This window comes from Benincasa hispida, chromosome 3, assembly GCF_009727055.1.
Source record: "Benincasa hispida cultivar B227 chromosome 3, ASM972705v1, whole genome shotgun sequence".
NCBI classification, from domain to species: domain Eukaryota; kingdom Viridiplantae; phylum Streptophyta; class Magnoliopsida; order Cucurbitales; family Cucurbitaceae; genus Benincasa; species Benincasa hispida.
Window position 1 is genome coordinate 17,710,937 of NC_052351.1, and position 20,954 is coordinate 17,731,890.

The 20,954-nt window shown below is 34.0% G+C and overlaps 2 protein-coding genes across 4 annotated transcripts; both read right to left on the bottom strand.

Annotated features, from left to right (window-relative positions):
- Positions 1-106: 106 nt before the first annotated feature.
- LOC120074163 (probable serine/threonine-protein kinase At1g01540) lies at positions 107-4,701 on the bottom strand. The gene is made up of 7 exons (XM_039027189.1): positions 2,477-4,701; positions 2,270-2,374; positions 1,943-2,065; positions 1,664-1,834; positions 1,448-1,577; positions 1,127-1,336; positions 107-700 (listed from the first exon to the last, which is right to left on the bottom strand). Exons 1-7 carry the CDS (start codon positions 3,133-3,135, stop codon positions 569-571), a joined length of 1,530 nt encoding a protein of 509 aa, XP_038883117.1. The 5' UTR covers positions 3,136-4,701; the 3' UTR covers positions 107-568.
- Positions 4,702-9,912: 5,211 nt separating this feature from the next.
- Positions 9,913-12,671, bottom strand: LOC120074164 (transcription factor PHYTOCHROME INTERACTING FACTOR-LIKE 13-like). 3 transcript variants are annotated; one of them, XM_039027191.1, is made up of 8 exons: positions 12,024-12,671; positions 11,792-11,893; positions 11,650-11,715; positions 11,488-11,553; positions 11,105-11,398; positions 10,877-10,952; positions 10,406-10,559; positions 9,913-10,326 (listed from the first exon to the last, which is right to left on the bottom strand). In XM_039027191.1, the coding sequence occupies exons 1-8, from the start codon at positions 12,468-12,470 to the stop codon at positions 10,284-10,286; spliced, it is 1,248 nt and encodes a 415-aa protein (XP_038883119.1). In that variant the 5' UTR covers positions 12,471-12,671; the 3' UTR covers positions 9,913-10,283. The 3 variants fall into 3 exon arrangements, with proteins under 3 accessions (XP_038883119.1, XP_038883118.1, XP_038883120.1); XM_039027190.1 differs by having other exon boundaries at positions 10,877-10,955; positions 12,024-12,664; XM_039027192.1 differs by having other exon boundaries at positions 10,464-10,559; positions 10,877-10,955; positions 12,024-12,661.
- Positions 12,672-20,954: the final 8,283 nt, after the last annotated feature.

Here is a 20,954-nt window from a genome sequence, read left to right on the forward strand (position 1 = left end):
CTTTTATATCACCCACAGGTTTTTAGGGAGACTATAATAGCTGTCAAGTGACATCAAGCTTGAGCTTTGCTACCCTTTCCTGGGAGAAAATGATGGAAAATTCATGTTACATGGAGCAAAAGGGACCCCTTAATTTATTAGGCCCAATCAGGAAACTGTTATCATATGCAACACTGTTGACAAACTGGATACAACTTTCTAAGCTATAAATTGAAATTAATGCTTATATATGGGGTGTGGATGCTCTATTTGAACCTTTTCCTATTATTTTCAAATTTATGTTGTTGAACAGTGAGGGAATGGGGCAGACAATGTAAGAAAATAACAATACCTCATCCGCGAAGACCGTCTTTGGAGCATTGACAGAGATATGAATTGATTATCTTCAATGGTATAAGGAGCGGCAGTGGAAGCTATTGACAGCAAAAATGACGAACTATACACATTGTAATTGACATTGTTGTGGCCGTGTAGGACAGCTAAAATGAAGGACCCGACGTACTAGTGGTGAATGACTATTTGGGTGTCCCAAGCTGGAAAAGTTGACTGCTACTTGTGCTGATGTTATTCACGTATCTCGTTGTCGAGTACTGAGTTCATCCACATTGCTGCCACCTAATTCTGTCGCCTGCCTTTCATTTAAACCATCCTTGACATTGTTTGAATGTGAATTCTTTGGGTCCTTTCCAGCTTTGCGATCCTAAGATAAAATTTCATGCTTGGTTTAATGATCTATATGAAACAAACTTTGAGAGGTTGGAAAAGATATATGGAGCATTCAATGAATTAAAGGTTCATACTTGTGGACTAATGAACTCTTATGAGGGGAAAACCATTTGCAGTATTATGGTGACTAGCCTGAAAATTTGAGTTCAATGACTACTACATTTGTATCTGGGCAACTTAGGATTAAAATTTCCGTTGCATATTAGTGATGCTTTGCTCAAATTAAATACTTGCCACCTCAGCATTATATTCTCATTCATTATCTGAAATTGAAAGTAGCTGGATCCAATGATTACATGTGTCATGGCATTCTGCAATTCCTAACTTCCTATATATTAATAAAACTATCCAAGATATATATAAATCAATAAATGAACTTCAAGTAAACTCTGTCTCATACCCCTTTAAAGTTAGCATCTTCAGCTTCAAGCATATGAATAATATGTCCCATTTTCGGCCGTTTTTGAGCATTTGGGTCCACACAGCGTAATGCGACAAGAAGAGCCCGCTTTAATGCTCTTGAAGTAGGCTTTTCAGAAAGCTTTGGATCCAATACACCCTCTGGATTACGATTACTGACCATTCTCTTAAGCCAATCGATCAAGTTCACCTGTAAATTTTAACCTTTGCAAACTCATAATCGAATTATAGGAAAAGGGAGATCTGAACAATAGTACATCTAGCTCTTAATCATGAATTTTCTTAGAGGTATTGAGCATACCTCATCTGGAGGACGACTATAATCGACAGGGTTCCGTCCTGAGATTATTTCCATAACAAGTATTCCAAAGCTATACACATCACTCCTTTCATTTAGCATTCCCGTACTCGCATATTCTGGTGCTACATAGCTGGAAAAGAGTATAAATCCCATTACAAGCTCCATATTCACACATCAAACACCCACAAGAATGTATATAGACACCTGTGTACGTACCCAAATGTTCCCATAACTCGGGTTGTAATATAACTATTATCAGAACATAGTAGCTTTGCAAGCCCAAAATCTGAAACCTTGGAATTCCATTGCTTATCGATTAGGATATTGCTTGATTTGATATCCCGGTGAACGACTTTTGGTTCTAATCCCTCGTGAAGGTAAGCTAGCCTACATATGCAAGTTATAATACATTAATGACAAGAATGTAATGCAGGCCGGGGCCAGGGGGATGAAGAAAACTCGATTTTCTACAATTGAGTTGAAGCTAGACAATACCCTCTAGCGGTTCCAAGAATGATATTCATTCTAATCTCCCAGGTAAGAGGGCTGAAAGATCCCACATCCCCATGAAGCCACTGTTCCAAGTTTCCATTATTTATATACTCATATACAAGCATCCTATCACATTACATAGAGAAGAAAAGGCAGATTTTAGCGCTCAACATTCACCTATCAACATAAAACATTAAATGCAAGAAAACAAGAAAAATAATGGAATAACTAAAGCCTCATCTTTAGAACCAGAGGCAAACTGGAAAAATTTGACAGCAAAGGTATTTGGGGGGGAAAAAAAAAGAAAAGAAAAAGAAAGAAACAGAGTACCTATGAGCACCTTCAGCACAGTATCCAAGCAATCTAACTAAGTTCTTATGTCTGACTCGTCCAATTGCTTCAACTTCAACTTTAAACTCCTTCTCGGCTTGTCCCCTACGAAATAAATGATTCTTAAATGCAAGTCCCAACCCATAAACTATGGCAGATGAAATTAAGGTCGAAGAAATAAAGGCATAAAGACTGAAAAAAGAGTACCTATTGTTTAGCAAATTCTTCACAGCAACCTGAGTTCCATCCTCCAATATGCCATGGTAAACAATTCCATACCCACCCTCACCAATTACATTATCGGGGGCGAAACCATTAGTCGAAGCTTCGAGCTCTCTGAGAGTGTACCAATGCCCCCAACCCAAATGCGAAACTTCAGGCACCACCATAGGCAACTGATCGCCACCACATCGCCCCTCTCCACTGCCCTGTGAGGAAGAAGACCGACCAAGACGGTCAGGATATGAAATCCTATGATCCTTCCCGATCTCGATATGAATCCTGTTCACTCGCTCTTCCTCCTGAGGCAACGAAAGCAAAGCTTGCCGCTCAATTCCAGGGATTGGTTCCGGCTCCGGAAGAGGGTCAACCTGAAAATGGGACCTACTCGGCTTATGTTCTTGGTTTTGAGCGAGGGAATGATCGATTCTGATCTCTTGGATTTCTTTGGAGACGATTGGAATAGTGGGTCTGTGAGAAATCTTCTTGCGAGAGCGTTTGGAAGCTATCCAAAGAGAGATTAGAAACAGAAAGAGCACAAAAGCTGCTCCAACGCAAACCCCAAGAACAACCCACAAGCGTAAGCCAAAAATAGAGGTCTGCTTGGAGAGCTGATCGGCCATGGAGCCTGATTTGTGATCATACATTCATTAAACCTATCCGATTTGTTATCGGCAGGAAAGGAAGAGAAAGCTGCTTCTACACATAACACATCCGCCCTAAACGAAAAAGAATTGAAAGGATAAATTTATAGTCGGTGGTCACATCAGAGGTGCAGGCAGTGAAAGAGAAAGATGAGTAAAGGAAGAAAGAGAGAGAATTGGGAGTAAGAAGCAGCTGGCATGATGGGACCTTTTCGAATCCATAAAATCACAGTCCCAAATTGGTTCTTTCTTGGCCCTTCCCACTAAATTTACGCGGGTACAGATATCTTCTTTACAAACTCTGCCCTGCCATGTGAGAAATGGTACTCATTAAACTTCATCGTTTTCAGGCTCAAGCTCCACGCCAGGAATATTGATTTCTTTGAAAATGTTTTCCAATTTCCCTAAATAGTAAACCAAAGCTTCATAAAGTTTCCAACTTTGGATCACCCTCATCATTACTCAACTGCTCCCTCCAGCCCATCTCAATACAAATTTTCCCGACCCAATTCAAAGTTTTGAGTTTTTGACAAATCTTTTTTTTTTCTTTAATATTAATCCATTTATTGGATAACATTGTGGAAAATTTGCGCCTATAAATTTTATTTTAAAAAATTAGTAAAACCGACAAATAATAAGATTGATGGCAACTCACATTTCATGCACATGATCGCTAATTTTCAAATCCCTATTTTAATCTTATCTAGTTTATAGTTTTTATTGTAGATGAAATTATAAATACAGAGTAAGTGTAAAATCATGAACAAAGATGGGATTCTGTATACAATATAATTGTAGATGCCTTAGTTTTCCATTTTTTCTCAATTGATTCATTTGAAAAAATGAAAATAACCGCACTTCATTGTAACAACCCCACCTCCTAGGACTACTAAAAATGAATCGTTACTGCATGCATAGATATTCGCATTGAGGAAAATAAAGTAAAATAAAATAGAATAATCGTGATTTTGAACTGCTTTAGTATATAATAAAATGTTTTGTCATTATCTCAAGATCTTAAATCGTTCAACCTGGGCATTCTTTTTAACGTGAAATAAATTATAATAAAACCATAAACGTAATAAAAACAAAACATGAGAAAATATAAAATGGTCAAATGCAGAAGCGAAATCTGGTTCCTTTGACACTGTCACGGATTTCTCTTGTCAGTCGCCCGAGTGTCCTTGTCCTTATTTGAAAAAAAATAAAGATAAAGATTGAGTATAAAATACTCTGTAAGTGATCTCATTACCGGGATCAGACTATGCATCCACGAGCAAAGAAAGATAGCCCGTGGCTCATACAGCTACATCGATTTTTTATGATGAAAGGAAAACCAAAAGACGTACTATCTTGCCTTGATACGCATATCTAGTGGCTCGTAGGCACACCATCAAACATGAAAATAACATGAACGTGAACTCGTCGACTCACGCATGTTTAGCGGCCCGTAGGCTCGCCGTCAAACATAAAAATAACATGACGTACCATGTCGGCTCATGCATGTCTATCGGCTCGTAGGCTCGCCGTCAAACCATGAAAAACATGAACATAAACTTGTCGGCTCAGCATGTCTAGTGGCCTGTAGGCAACGTCAAACATGAAACATGAAAAAAAATGTAACATGAACGTAAACCTGTCGGCTCACACATGTCAAGCGGCCGTAGGCACACGTCAAATATGGAAAAATAACATGAACGTGAACATTTCGACTCACGCATGTCTAGTGGCCCCTAGGCACACCATCAAACATGAAAACTAGACCCGTAGGTCTCTCTGAAAATAAAACATGGCGTCAAGGCAAGACAGTAAACCGCTCTATTGGTCTATTCATGCATCACATACATAATATCAGTACTGATTAGAAATTCAAACATGCTTATAATACTCCTAACTGTCATGCAACAAGTAAAACATAATGACAAAATAATCATGCTCAAGAAGTCATTAAGTAACTTTATAGGTCTAGTTTAGGCCGCCTGGCACGAAGGCACCGGTAATAGTACCACTTATCTCAACTTGGTCACAAAAGTCCACGCAAATAATTCCTTAAAACCTTTGGAAAACTTGAATCAACCCAAAGTTGTGCCTTGGTCCAAGGCAAATTCCAAAACTTGATTCAATTAGCCAATCTGATCAAGAATGGATTTCAATCCAAAAGAATAACCAACCAACAACTTACCCAAAACTTAACGATCTTTACCAATTTACTGCAAAACGAAAAATGGAGTCTAACTTGATGGTCAATACCTTAAAACTTCCAAATCTTGAATCTAAATTTCACATCAAAGAGAGGTTACTAATTTAACCCAAAATCAAATGGGTGAATTTCACCTGCCAAATTATAAGGAAAATAAGTCTTACCCAAGGTTTTCTCAAGATTCCGGTAAAGATCGAGCAGTGGTAGTTGATGGCGCATCGGCTCGTAGCTACCATAGATAAGCAGTGGGTGTTGCAGTCAGACGACATAAATTGTTTAGGCCAGCGGTTGGTAGAAACGGAGCTGAACGACTAGGCGCAGCGGCTCGCGGTCAACCCGACGGTCTAGACACCGGCGAGGCAGCGGCGGACGAACGACGGGCTCTTTTGCTGCGATGGGGACGATGCTGGCAGTCGACGCGACGATGGCTCGACGAAGCACCAGGCGGCGGCGGCTAGGGTTTGGAAAAAACGGGAGAAGAAAAAAAAAAGAGGGGCGTGTGGGCCTTGAGGAGAGAGAAAGAAAATTTATTTATTTATTTATTTTAACCTTTCCCACAAATATATATAAAAGCTTAAACCTTTTCATTTTCTCCTTAAAAAACAAATTTCCTAATCATTTTTCAAAATATATATACTTATATATATTTTTCTTTTAAAAACTCCAATAAACAAATTTAATTATCTTCATAGATAATCAAATCTCCAAATAGAAGCCAAAATAACACTCAGTTAATTCTAAATAATTAAATTATATTTTAGCTTAGCCAAAAACATAAATCTCACATAATTTATCCAAGTAGCCAACATAAATAAAATAAAATAAAATAAAGCTTAATTACAAAATAAATCAGGATGTTACATTCCTGATTTTCCTCATGTAACATTTCAAATTTTATTATTAATTTAGATTCATTTGATCTAATCACATTTTTAATTTATTCAAATGTTTGAACTGTTTTTCATTATTTTATACATTTTCTTAATAAATTAATTAGATATTTTTTCCATATTTTTTAAGGTTTAAATTGTTTTGTATATGTTATTAGATTTAATTGTACATATTTGATATTTAGTCATTATTTTAGCTGATATTTTAATAATACCCAATTTGCTCTTAGTTAGTTCATATGTTCAGAATATTAAATACAGTTTAAGTCTAGAACTTTATTAATAATCAAGATATAAATACAGTATAAGTAAAGAACTTAATTATTATATTATATTATATTATATTATATTATATTAAGATTCTGTAAGTTAAAATAACATTCAGAAAAAGGAAATTAAAGAAAAATAAAGAAACCTAAGTTTACAACAAAGTCATCCCTTCTATTTCTTCACGAGCTTCCCCCTTCGTGTGAAGAGTAGCGCCATTGTCCATGTTATTCCACTCAACTGAAGTCTACCCCGAGCCATTTTGCCACATTCATTGACTGTCTCACATTTTCGTTTGTGTCGAGATTGCCTCCTTGGCGTAGGGTAGCGTAGATAAGTGTCATCTTCCTCTATCATCCATTCTCTCTTTTTTCTTGATATATTTTTTGTTGCTATTTATCACATACCATTGCTACTGTCATGTATGGTCGTAAGAGTAATCGACCAGTGGTATTTAGGTCAGTATCAGAGGTTTTTGTTGAAGTTTTAGTTTTTATGTGATATGGGTTAGCTTCAATTAAATTATGTTTTGGAGTTTGATGGAAGTTTTAGCTGCTATCAGAAAGGGGTGTTTGACGACATTCGATTTAATGTAATGAAACAGTATAGTGTATTTTGCATAATAATATAGTATATTTGCACTTTTTTGGATTTGTTTTAATTTGTAATGTCTGGTTTTTATCAATGTTAGTGTGTAAGGGTAGTTTGGATATTTGATCATTAGTATTTTCTTATTTTAAAAATCATTTTTCTATTTTTACGATTTTAATTTTTTTTTATTATTATTCAAAATGAAACTTTAAAATTTACTATTTGTCTTGTCAACCTTAACAGTTTAACAAATATATTATCCATAGTTTTTGTTTTTGTTTTTTTTTTTTTAATTTTATGTCTTAGAATTTTATATCTTTTAGATGCTATTTGGATGATAGATGGTATTTCATGGTATAGATATTAAATATTTGAAATTTGAACGTTTGAGTTTTAAATACGAGATAATTAATATCGATGTTTAGATATGTAGGATAAAGAATGTCTGAAAAATAAATTTTTGGGTTTAATTTACCAATTTTATATATAGAAATCAAAATTAAATAATTACTTAATTAAATGCAAGAGACCAAGTGATATAGTCATTAATTAAATTTAACATTATTTAATTTATTGTTATATTGATTAATGATTTAATCGGTAAAAATAAAAATAAATGTATAATTTTATTTAAACAAAATTAAACTTTTAAATTAATTACTAAAAATAATGGAATTAATTAGAATAGTGATAATTAATAATAATAATTTATATTAAATAGTTAAGATAACTTAAATATTAATTTTAAAAGTATTAGCTGAAATTTATTAAGTCTAAATAATATATTTATATTTAATAAATAATTACCATTAATAACAATGAATAATTATAACAATTTATTAATTAATTAAACTATATTTTTAATATTCATCTCTAAGCATAAAAGTCTCAGAATTATGCAGCGTATTAAAAAATCCATGTCAGTTGAGTTTTAAAGTCTCTTAAATAATATATAATATCTTAAATATTAAAATATGAAATTTTATGAAACACACAAATATTAAACGTCTAAAATCTCATGAGAAAGCCCGTGAAACAAAAGGACATAAAAATACAACTTTCTAAAGCTTTCAAGGAACATTTGGTTGAATTATATTAATTAACGTCAAAATTAATATGTTGTTCTTTTATATCTTAATAATAATAGACCAAAAAAATCAATGGTAATTGATTATGCAACTTTCGGGTAAAAATTAGAGCAACCTTGAGCAAGTCATTTGAGTTAGTGTTTGTGTCACTTTAATTATTTAGGGTAATGACTTGTAATTACCAAGGATGCGGCTGGGTGTGATTGATTAAGGATATTTTTAATATTAGCAATCTAGTTAGTAAACCAGTGCTTGATTATTTATTTTACTATAAATACAAATAGGAGGCATTTAAGGTAAAGAAGTAGTTATTATAGCCTTAGATTATTATAATTGGGTTATAATAGTTTGTGTTTGGGTGTAGATTATTTTAGTTTAGGTTATAATAATACGTGTTTGAGGTGTAAACTATTTTAGTTTGAGAAGGAAATAGTTATACTGTACCAAAGAATAAAAAAGTGATGAATCTAAAATAGTACAAATGATAGCAAATAATAAATACTGTAGCAAATAGGGGTTTTGAAATAATGATGATTGTAGTTAATTGGAGGTTTTGAAATAGTATTTACTCTAGGAAGAAGTGATCATTATAATCTTAGGATAATTCTTGCCCCAAACGTCTCCATAATGTTCCTCACTTCAATGCATAGAACACAGCTGAAGTACTTCCTTCACTATTTCTCTCATGTTTCACTCTTTGTTCACAACTTTCCACATTTTTCACTTTTTTTACACTGAAAGTAGGATGTAATTTTGTATATTATTGTTGTTGTTATTTGTTATTATTATTATTATTTAGTATAGTCTAATTATTTTGAACATTACTAAAGGCATGTCCATATTCTTGTTTAGCTCAATAATGTAAAGGTAAAAATCTAACCATCAACCTTTAAGATGATAAATGATGTGTTATCTTCTAAAATATGATAAGACAATGTATCCATACTTTAATTGTGATGTTCTTCTATAGTGTATTATAATTTGTTCGAAGTACGCTAAGAAGTATAATGTGCCCATGCCCTGTAAAAAAGTACGACCTGGAATAATGCTCTAAAAATTATGACATGCCCATGCTATAAGCAAAGACTGCTCTTTGAAATGTTTGTGTTGTGAAAATTAAAGTTTCTTTTAAAATTTAAATAATTTGAATTGTTCTAAAATGGAAATTCTTTAATCATCCAAGATATTGTCTATCAAAGGCAGATTCCATTCTATTCTTGACTGAGTGTTAAAAGTATTTTCTATTTGGAGATAGAAAATCAGTGAAGAAAAGTGGAGTCAGCTACAGATTGTCTCCCTTCCTTTACATGTTGATTAAACAGTCATTTTTTTCATTAAAAAAAATCACAATAAAGGGGCTGGGATGAAGAATTGTTGAAGAAGCACTTTTTCAACAAATCATGAGCATCAGTATGGGTAGAACAGTAATGGGAAGACAAGATAATATGGCATTTTGTTGTTGATAAAAAAAAGAAAGTACATTTTTTTTTGAATGGGGGGGCTTAGATTCTGACAACAATGGCTTGGCCAAAGCAATTATTGTTTTGACAAGTGGATATGGAGTTCAAAATTTGATTGTCACTCTGAGAAGAGCTTTGCAATCCTAACCCAACTTTTGAATCCTGTTTATTAAGATCACAAAAACAACCTTCAAAATCTTCTCTCAAAAAACGAAGTTTGTTCACCAACAACTTATTTCCGTGGTGTAATATTCTTAAACTACGTAATTTTGTGACAGAACAAAGAAACAATGATTTATGGTTTTAATATAAACGGGAATCTGAACATAACAGTTACAAAAAAAACCATCATATCTAATCTGAACTCCAAATCAAATACATATACTAGAAACAAGAAACGTGACTACTAAACCCCAAAAGATGGACGAGGAGAAAAACGATCCAACCCATAAAAATAATGATGGAGAAAAATCAGTGAGTACTTGAATGCAGATTTGTACAAGAGGAGAAAACTGTGCAGATCCTCTCCACAATGAAATTAGCCAGCTCAATGCAGTATCTTTTCCCCATTTTCAGAATGATTTTGCCAAATTCTAGTGAATGATTTGAAGAGAATAAGAACATTGACGGTCACAGAAAATGTCAACAATGTTGATCATTGCAGCTCTGTTGTTTCAGTTGGCCTTCCTGTGTTAATGCTGGAAACATACGTGAACCAAAAGTAAAGAAAAATGGCAGAGAAACGAGAAGGAAGGAGTTAAATTCAAGTACGTTTACCCATTAAAAGGGGAAGGGAATACAAGGCTGTGCTCTGGAGTGTAATTTAAAAGCACACCTGACCGATTTCCTTCTACGATGCTCGGTTCCACCGAGATGCAATTCTGTAATCCTTGTAAATCAGGAGGTGCTGATATGTTATAGGGGCGTGACACTGCAATAAATAAGATTAAAAATTGAAAAAACAACCTCATTTTGTTGATTAATCGTAGATTTAACAGTGATCTAATATGGTATCGGAGTAGGAGCTGTCGAAGATCCCACTCCGACATTGAAAAAATCAACAGACTTAATACTCAATAAGTTACTCTTCTCACTGCTAATTAGTTTTAAGATGAAACCTCATGTTATCTAATAGGAGCTCTCACATTATAACTCGATAGCTCGAGCTACCTTTTGGTTTAGCAGCAATTTAACAATTCTCATGAAATAATGGAATACAGTAGAAGGTTGGTAGATCAGATTACGCACCAAAGGGAGTTGTCTCCGATTGGCTCACATTCACATTCACCTGGTGATCATCTCGCAGTACATTTCTGCTGCAAATCTCCTTCAAATGCAACATGGAAGAAAATTTCAAGCATTGTTAGTTTATATTGAGAGGGAATTTGAAATAGATTTCTATCTAGGTTATACTTCAGTTTTCAACCTTGTACTAACACAAATGCAACCTGTGAATGAATTACTTCAATGTTTTACCTTAGACTTGGAGGACTCACTCAAGTAAAAAGGGACAAGGTGAGCCTGGATGGGCGGGGTCAATTCAAATGGAGTTTCCGCATTAGTTCTTCCAATGTCTGACATGAAAGGATGGATGGAGGCAGCCTTTTGGTCAGCCAAACTGAGAAAGATCTGGTTTGGTCTTTCTTGGTCAGAAGAAATTGACCTGTTTTCTTCACCAAAGTCCATTCTCATGTGGGAAAGTTGGAGATATTGCAAACTTCCAGGAAAGTTCATAGGATGCATACTCAAGCCATTTCTCATCGACAGCATCTGGTTGATGTGAATGACACAGCAGAAATGAACTTGGAGAATGCAACTATTTATGTATAACTAGAAAAGACAGCCACCCATGCACCTACCTGAACTTGAAGTTGAAGCTGCTTCAGATATTCAATTGCTTCGTCCAGCATCGAGGCCTTGTCAGTCTGTTACACTTGCACGCAACAGAAAAACAAATCTCAGAGAAGGGGAGGAAATTAAAACCTAACAACACCTTAATTTGGAATTCAATTGTGTGTTACCTTGTTAGAATTGGGGATCAGATTTTGCAGTGCCTTCATTTTTTCATTAATTCTGCTCCTCCTTCTCTGCTCAGGAAAACGATCAAAATAAAAAACGATGATAATAACGTTTGGAAATCAAAATAAAAGGAAAGAGATTTACCTTTTCAGACAAATTATGAACTTCGGCGGCTCTGCTTCTTTTGGAAGAGCTGCGAGGATTAGGCTTTGTAGGTAGCTCTTCAACCAATGCCTCCAGACCCTCCTACGCATTTACACAAACACATGGACTGCATAAGAAAGTCTTCATTCCCATGCCCACCAGCTCAAGCCTCAAAATGGGAAAGAAAAAAAGAAAGGAAGAACAGAACCGAGAAGTGGAATGAAGTAGGTACCTCACTTTCGCAGTCAAATTCATCGTTTTCGTTGTGATCACTAGCTCCAACCGACGTAGAAGATGCATTAGGTGGAATGGGTGTGGGACAAGAGCGCAAGGGATCATGTAATACACCGGACGATGAGGAATTTGCAAATTGTTCTGAGGAATCGACGGTGGAGATCTCGTCGGGCACTGCATTAGGCGGCCCATAAGAAGGGGGAATGTTATGGGTTGATGGGGTGAAGGCTCTTATGTTGCAGGTGAGTTCGGAGAAGATGGAGGGTGAAGGAGAGAGGAGAGAGAAGTGGGAAGCAGAGGAAGAGGAACGTAGCAAAATCTGTTGCAGAAACAGGGAGATATCGTCGGGAGGGGAAGAGGAGGAGGCGGCGGCGGCGGCGGGAAGAGTCCACGTCGAAGAAGTACATGCATTTCGATCGCGGTTGTTAGGAATGGAATGGTCCATTTTAGAGGGATAGGAAGCAGAGTGGCACTTCTTCAGCTCCCGTTGGTCGGCGCTACCCTGTAATCTCTCCGGGACACAACTGTCCGGAACTTGTGGGCGGCTTACGTTTTTTTGTTTTCCTCCCTCTCCTTTGAACCTTCTTTAAAACCTTTTTGCCAACCACGAATATAGTTATCATGGTCCAAATAACACAACATATAATACAATGCAAGAGAATTAGTAAATACAATGTAGTTTATATCAAATTCATTAAAAAATATTTACAATATTCTATCGAAATCTATTACGATTAGACACATATTATGATAGGAACCAAATATAGTTAGCACAGTCAAAATAACACAACACGATAGACACATATTTCCTCCCTCTCCTATGAACCTTCTTTTAAAACCTTTTTGTCAATCACAAATATAGCTATCACGATCAAACTAACACATAAGCAAGAGAATTGGTAAATACAATGTAATTTATATCAAACTCACATAAAATATTTACAATATTTCATCGAAATTCTACACGATAGACACATATTATACTAGAAAATTCATCCGTGATAAACTTTTATCATCACTAACAAAATCTATTATAAACTTTTATCATCACTAACAATAGACTGCCATCACTGATCAAAATCTATTTTCGATAGACTTGCTATCACTAATAACTCTATTATGGGTATAGAATTATTACTTTCTTTGTATATCAAGTGTGAAGAAAAGAATCATAAATAGCTCGATAATGAGGAATAAAATTATAAAAAAAATAGGAAAAGAAAAATGCATGATAAAAGGGTGTTTGTATTAAGTAGTGATAGACTTCAATTATTACTTAGGTTAGATATGTTTGTTACTGAACACATGTTACTTTTATTTTTTATCATTTACAAACTTCGATCATAAACATGTGTTAGTTTTTTAAAATTATTATGGTAGAAGTCCATCACCTATAGACTTTAATCACAAAACACGTAATAGTTTACGATGGACAGATTTGTATAAATGTGTTGTGGAAAGAAGTTTATCATTAATAAACATCCATAATAAAATATATAATCTATCAATGGTAGAGTGCTATCATTTGTAGACCTATATAAGATTAGGATACATGAGTTATGATAAAAGTCTATCATTGATAGACTTCAATCACGAAACATAAAATCTATTAGTGATAAACTATTATCATTGATGAATTTGAATAACATATACGACAAGAAAAAAGGTATTTCCTGATGCCAAGAAGAGGCAATGTTAGGAACACAATAGTCGGGAGAAATACTAACTCCCAATGTTGTAAATTATGCGTTGAGAATATACTTCTCTTATGTGACTCAAGATATTATAATCAAACTACTATATATGTAAACATTATTCTCTAGTACATTTCTTTTATGTAACAAATAATATTTTCAACGATTTCGGTTAATTTGAATGTATGTGAAAACTTTTGTTTTGCGAAATTAGTGATTTGGGTCCTAAATTTTAGGTTATACAGATCAAAATTAACAATAATGAAAAGAAATAATAAAAATACAAAACACATACACTTATCTCCTGACAATATCGTGGCGAGATCAATGAGGAAATCGACCGGCTGTAGACATCAATATCTCCCCACGATGCCCTAGACTGTCAGAAGAAATGATAACTCTTAACGCCCTCTGGACATCGTTGGGGGATTATCAGCCAACGGTTTTTAGCTATCTTCTAAAAAATTTGGACGTCGGAAAACTACTCTTTTCTTGTAGTGATAAATGTTGAATAGTTAGGTGTTGAAATTTAGTGATTAATCATTAATTATGAATTTCTATTACTGACATATTTGAATAACAATAAATGAATTATGATCTCCAATTAAAGGAGAAGAATACAGAAAAGAACATAATTATAATTAAAAGTATTAACAACAAATGTTGAAGTCTAGTGATATTTCTCTACAATTCCTTCAATGGATAAACAAAGAAAAGAACATAATTATAATTAAAAGTATTAACAAATGGAATGAAAAGAAACATTTTTAAACGATGATGATTATCATCTTCCATGGAAAAAAAAAAGTAAGAAGACATTTACCAAAAAAAATTCTCTTTCTTTTCATTCGCTTAGATGTTGTCTTTGTTTAGTTGATGTATAATAATAGTTTTTTTTAGACAATGATAAAAGTCTATCAAGGGATGTTTTGGATAAGAAGATGAGATGAGTTGAGATATAAACTAACTCATTGTTTGGGAGGCCAACTTTATATGTCATTGATATTTTATACCATGTTCACTAACAGTGCACTTAGCCTTCATCACTACCATGCCTCATTGCTCAATTCTAGTGACCGCCTTCGACGGCCAACTCCAACGACCACCTCCAATAGTCAATTCTGAAAACCACTGCCTGTGCCCAACTCTGGCCAACATCCAACCATCACTGTTGACAGCCAATGACGATCATTCCATCAATTCAGACGACCATTATTTTAAATTATGACTATTACAAATTTGAGCTTTGTTGACACATAAGTTTTTTTGTTTTGTTGATGCTCGTGATATAAAATAAGTCCTATCAAAACGTTGAATTCTTTATTTTTTTATTAGTTCATAATATTTTATAGTCGTTCTTTACAACAATTTAACATTTAAAAAAGTCACTTTTATTAGGTAAGAAATCAAATAAACTTGTATGTAAAAACATCTTTGAGAAAAAATTGTCACACATAAGTATTTTTATTTTAATTTTTTTTATAAAAAACGTTAAAATAAAAATATCACATGCACAAATTTATAAATTGATTGCTTTAATTAAAAAAAAAAAAAGAAAAAATGAAATGCATGAGTGAAAAATGAACTCTAAAACTCCAACAATACATGTGACTTAGAAGGTAAAAAAATAAAGTTATTAAAATATATATGAAAAAAAACGATCATATTTATGTAAAAAAATGCATTAAATATCCATGAAGTAGGAAGATAGTGAAATTACAGTATATAAATCCAAACCATGAAATACTGGAAGAGCTTACTCAAACACCGTGATGGTGATACAGACAGCAGACTCCATTTACTTGAACTTAAAAAAAGAGGTTTAGAATTATCATATAGTGCGTTGGAGAGGGTGCGGTCATAAAATGTGTAACTGAATTATGGTATGAGGATCAGCTTTTGCTTTTGAGCAGCGTGGTCTGAATTTTGTCAGTAACTGAATTATGATTGGACCCTCAATCATCCATACTCTACACCAAATTAATCTTAATCTCACTCCTTATTCTATTCTTTCCAAACTATTGGCTGCTAATGTTACCTCCACTTCCCACCCCCACCATCTCATTTTCCTCTTTATTCACTCTTAATTAACCCTCCGCACTGCACTATACGACTCTACTCATCCATCTCCCTTTTTTTCTATAATTTTCCTCCATATTCTTTGTCCCCGTACACTGTCTAAAACATTCCACCTTGTTCTTTTTTAAATCCATCTCCCTTCATTTTTACATTATTCTTGTTTTAAACACATTTCTGCCATAAAACAAATCAAATAACAAAAATGGTTCTTGTTGCTATGGATTAAAACTTCCTTTGTTTTTTAATCAGTGTGTAACAAAAATACTTTGAAACTATCCACCATCAACATTTTGTTCTTTTGATTTTAATATCACCCTTCATAAAGTTAATTGTAAATAATGCCTCTAACTACTCTAAGCTCATAATCAACTGTACAAATTTATTGAAACCTTGGGGTGTGATAGCAATGGAATGCACACATTAGAAGTGTCTAGATTAGAGATACAGCTGGTTTGTGGGTGAGGGGGGCTCAATTGGGGTGGTAGCTATTACATGTACTTTTGTAAATGGGAGAGAGATACAATGAATTTAAATTTAATTTAATTCATTCCAAAATTTCCCATTTTTCCTTCATGTCTCTTGTCTTTGTAACAAGGACACGTACACATTTGCTTCCATGCCTGTTGTAATTTCAAGCTACCCTTCTTCAACTTACAAACAATTGAACCCCACATCACTTTATCCGGACCCATTCTCGTGGGGTATGGTATAATGAGTACCATAGGCCTTAATCCAATAGATACTACTCTCGATACTCTATTATATCTTACAACCAAAATAGTAAAATGTTGTGAGACAGCTCATCACGAACTATAGTTTTAATTTTATATCTATGCGAGGAAGCTAGTTAGTAGTTTCTAAAAGAATAGTTTAACTAGATATCTAGATCCTTCTATTTTAAATTGAAGTTAAATATCATCCTACCATCTTCTGATAATATTGTCACTTGACTTCAACTAACTAGTGAATGACATGTATTCTATAACAACAAATAGAGTCTATCATTAGTAACTATCATTGATAAGAAATTTGAAATTAAAGGGGAAGGACGACTTTGTAATATCATACTATAAATTTTGACACTAGTTAATTGTTATATTGATTTCTTAGCAATACTGACAATTACCAAGTTAGTTTCAGTAACTTTCAAACAAAAATTGTCAACAAGAAAAAAATATTCATATATTCAATTGTACATGGCCTTGATGTCTAATAGTATTTAGATGGTTTTTTCAACTTAAGTCATTAATAGATAGTGGATGCTTAAATGGGATGATGATGAGTTTACCTAGTATGCCGCTCAGTGAAATATGAAAGATGGATGGAAAATGTAATCCAATAAATACTTATTTTGTTATTATTATTATTATTATTATTATTATTATTATTATTATTATTATTATAATTTAAAATTAAGCTTATTTTCTTCTATTTTTTTTACCATAATTATTTATTTTTGAAAATTAAGTCCAACTTAGCATAGAGATCTTCACATAGTAGGATACTTAATTTACAACAACTACTCAAAGTTCTGCCCTGACTCCCACAACATTAACATAAAATCTAAGTTTAATAAGACAAGATGAGCCACCTAAATTTCAAAATCTCTTAGGTTTCTGAGAAGTGACTGACTGGCAGAACTACTAGGTCTCGGGATGTTGACCGCTACCTGGGGAAGGAAACAATAGAAAAGGTGAGCTTATAATGCCCAGTGAGTGACTTCTTTAAAAGAAACATACTTTTATAAACTCATGATATAAATATGTTTTTAATAAAAAATTTACCTTCACATTCCAAGGTTCGGAAAGAAAAACTCGTGATATTAACATGCATTCATACTCGACCTCATTACTCAAAAAATGTGTTGGAACATCAAGATAAAAGTAACTATGCGTTGAAAATTCATAAGTAAAACACTTAGTAAATATTTTAAAAACTAGTCACTCACTATCTTTGGGTTATTTCTTTGAAGGATTGTAAGCCTCCCTTTTACGCGTTTGTCCTGAAAGAATAACAAGAGTCTTTGATTAACACCTTAGCTCCCTCTCGAGTTTAACTTATAATTCAAGTAACGCATGCTAAGCCTCACACTTAGTTCGACGCATCATCTTATTCCCTTTTTACTCGACACATCCTCGGTATATTGTACTTAACACATTGTCACACTTAACCAAATTTTTATCTTTCGGCTAACTAGATGGGTGGCAGCTTGCACACAAGAGGCTCCTAAGCATAAGAACGTGTTGGCTTCACCTATTCGACGAACGCTTAGTGTCTACTGATCAACTACTTGCTTATGCGTGAGTTACAACTGCCTGCTTGTTCATCCAACCAACATTTCAGATTTCACTTTCAGCTTGAATAACTTAAATTCTAGACTTCATCTCATGAAACTTCCTTCTAAGAACTTATTCTAGACATCTTGACTATCTTACCTTAGAATTCCAACTTCTGATTCCTTCCGAGCTTGGAATTCACCAATCTTTACAACTCGTCCACGTAGCTTAAGATCCTTGAACACTTGAAGAAATTCTTCAACTTTCAGCTTAATTCTATGGAAATTTTCTTCTGGCAACCTTATTTCAACTCCTTCAACATCCAAGCCTAAAGCTGGCAGAAATTCTCCTTCCTTAACTCGAGTAGAATGCCTAAACCAAGCACCTCAATCCAAACCCTCCTTTTTATACTAAGCTTACATGCTCATAATGCTTCTTAAAGTGACAGTTGGCGCACTAATCCATCTTTAGGGCTTCTAAGCACGCCATTTAGCCCAATAATCGAGTGATTAAGCTGGATGCTTAAGTCTTTCATCAACACCCAGGTTTGCGTTTCATTTGTCTTTCTTCTTGGCCAACGCATACCGCAGCTAACGCCGCATTCCCTTGCTCACACATCACTTAACCAACACATACACTAGCCTTACCCTTAGATACTCATGCTTAGGCCTAATGCTCCTAAACGCCTCCCTTAACTTTTCATGCCTTAGCACACCTTGTCTACCATGCATTCACCGAGGCAACCTCAATCGACTACATACTATTCACCTTAGCCCTTTACTACTGTCCATTTGGCTTTTGACGCATACCTTATGTTAGACTTAGCCAATTTCCACTCTTAGGCCTACAGTCGCTCATGCGTTCCTCACTTTTACATTCATGATTCTCTTCTACGCATTAACTCTCTTATCTTGCCCGAGAACTCAACTTTTAGTACTTAGGTAATTTCCTACTTCCCTTTCAACCTAGCGTCACACCTACTTGCATCTGTCTTAACTTCTCCAAATTTTGTCTAAGTGTTGGCTGCTTTTTTTACTACTCGAGAGTACCCCATTTCAAGAATTATAAATTTTTTCTCATCTCTACCTCACATACATTAGTCATTATAACTTCCATAATGTTTCAACTACTACAAACATCATAACTATATGCTTATGGAGATTAATTAAAACACACTAATTAAAGGGATTTAAACATGATTAACTAGTAAGATAGGTTTAGGGGTTTACAAAGGAAGTGTCTATAGATTTAATTTTTAAAACAATAATTCAAAAATCAAATCGTTACTAAATGGAGCCTAAGATCTTGTTATCTTTGTTTCTAAGAAAATGATAAAAATTTCAAGTTGTACATTCATACAAGACATTTTCATGTCATCTTTAAATTTTCACTGTGAAAATTTATCATCGATCAACTCATACGATATTGAGATTAAATTGAGTTTTTTAAGTAAGAAATAATTTGAAAAGTGTTTAAACATCAATAACTAAAACCAAAATTTAGTCTATTTTATTTCAACTCATACAATAGTGAGCTAGGAAAATTTTCTTTATCCCATTTGTTCTCTTATTTATTTTTTTCCTAATCTATCGTTACACTTTGCCTCTTGATTTCTTTATACCAAATTAGAACGTGCATTGCCTTCACAACAAATCATTAGTAAAAATTATTAATTTAAAACTCAGTACTTTAGTGATATAAAATCACAAGAAGATTAAAAAATCAATTGAAACCTGTCTCTCATTCATTTTACTCCAAAAATTTTATTGTGTGTAAGGCCACGGCCAAGAACTTCATGTTTGTAATTCTAATGATTAACCAAAGTTATTGCTAAGCTACTATTCTTACATAAATTTCATAAAACGAGAACTATGCATATATATATATTTTCTCTCGTTAAAAAAGAAAACGCAAAAACAATGGCACGACACCGACACGTGCAATTTAATACATTGGGAACATACCATTTTCTAAAAGTGAAGGCCCACCAATCAAATCACATACCGAAAGTGATCAAATTGGAGACTTGGGGCATTAATAAGAGCCGTCGGATCAAATAGTCAGATGCAAATCCCTAGGGGTCAATCATTCTATCCTCTGGACACGTCCACATCCAAATCACAGGCTAATGAGACTGAGAAGACTTGGTCTGTGTTTGGACGTTGATCCGATGTTCAATGACGTCACTTGATAGAGACATTAATACTTCTATGGACCCAACCCCAGGGTACTCCACGATATCCTTTTCCCTAATCGCATCTTGCCACGTTTCATTTATTATGCTCCAATGCCTCGAAAAAGATATTGCTAAAATAAGATTTTCCGTGAATTTTAGGAGACGTTTTATCGGAAAAATAAAAAAGATATTGTCATTTTAGAGACTATTTAGAAAACACTCAACCTTCCCCTTTCATATTTTTTGTATGTTTAATTATCATTCCGGAAACCTTCTTCATAATTATTTGGTGTGGAGAGAACGAAAGACCTTCTTCATTCTGGAGACATTCCTCATAACATTCATAATTATTTGATGTGTTAAAAATAATTTTGTACTGGGAGAGAACGAAAGAGGGAAGAGTAGGAGAGAGAGCAAGATTTTGAGAGAGAGCGAGAGTTTCCAGCTTTTTTCTTTTTAAATTGGGAGTTTCCAGCTTGATATGTTATTCTTTCTAACTCATTCATTGGTATATATCTGACACGAAACTTCTTAACTTGTGAGTTTCCAGTTTTTTTCTTTTTTGGTCTGATTTTTTTAAAAAAAAACTTTATGAAGGGTAGTTTTTTCATCTTAAGTTATTTGATGTGGAGAGAACGAAAGACTTTCCTCATAACACTCATAATTTTTTAATGTGTTATAAATAATTTTGTATTGGGAGAGAA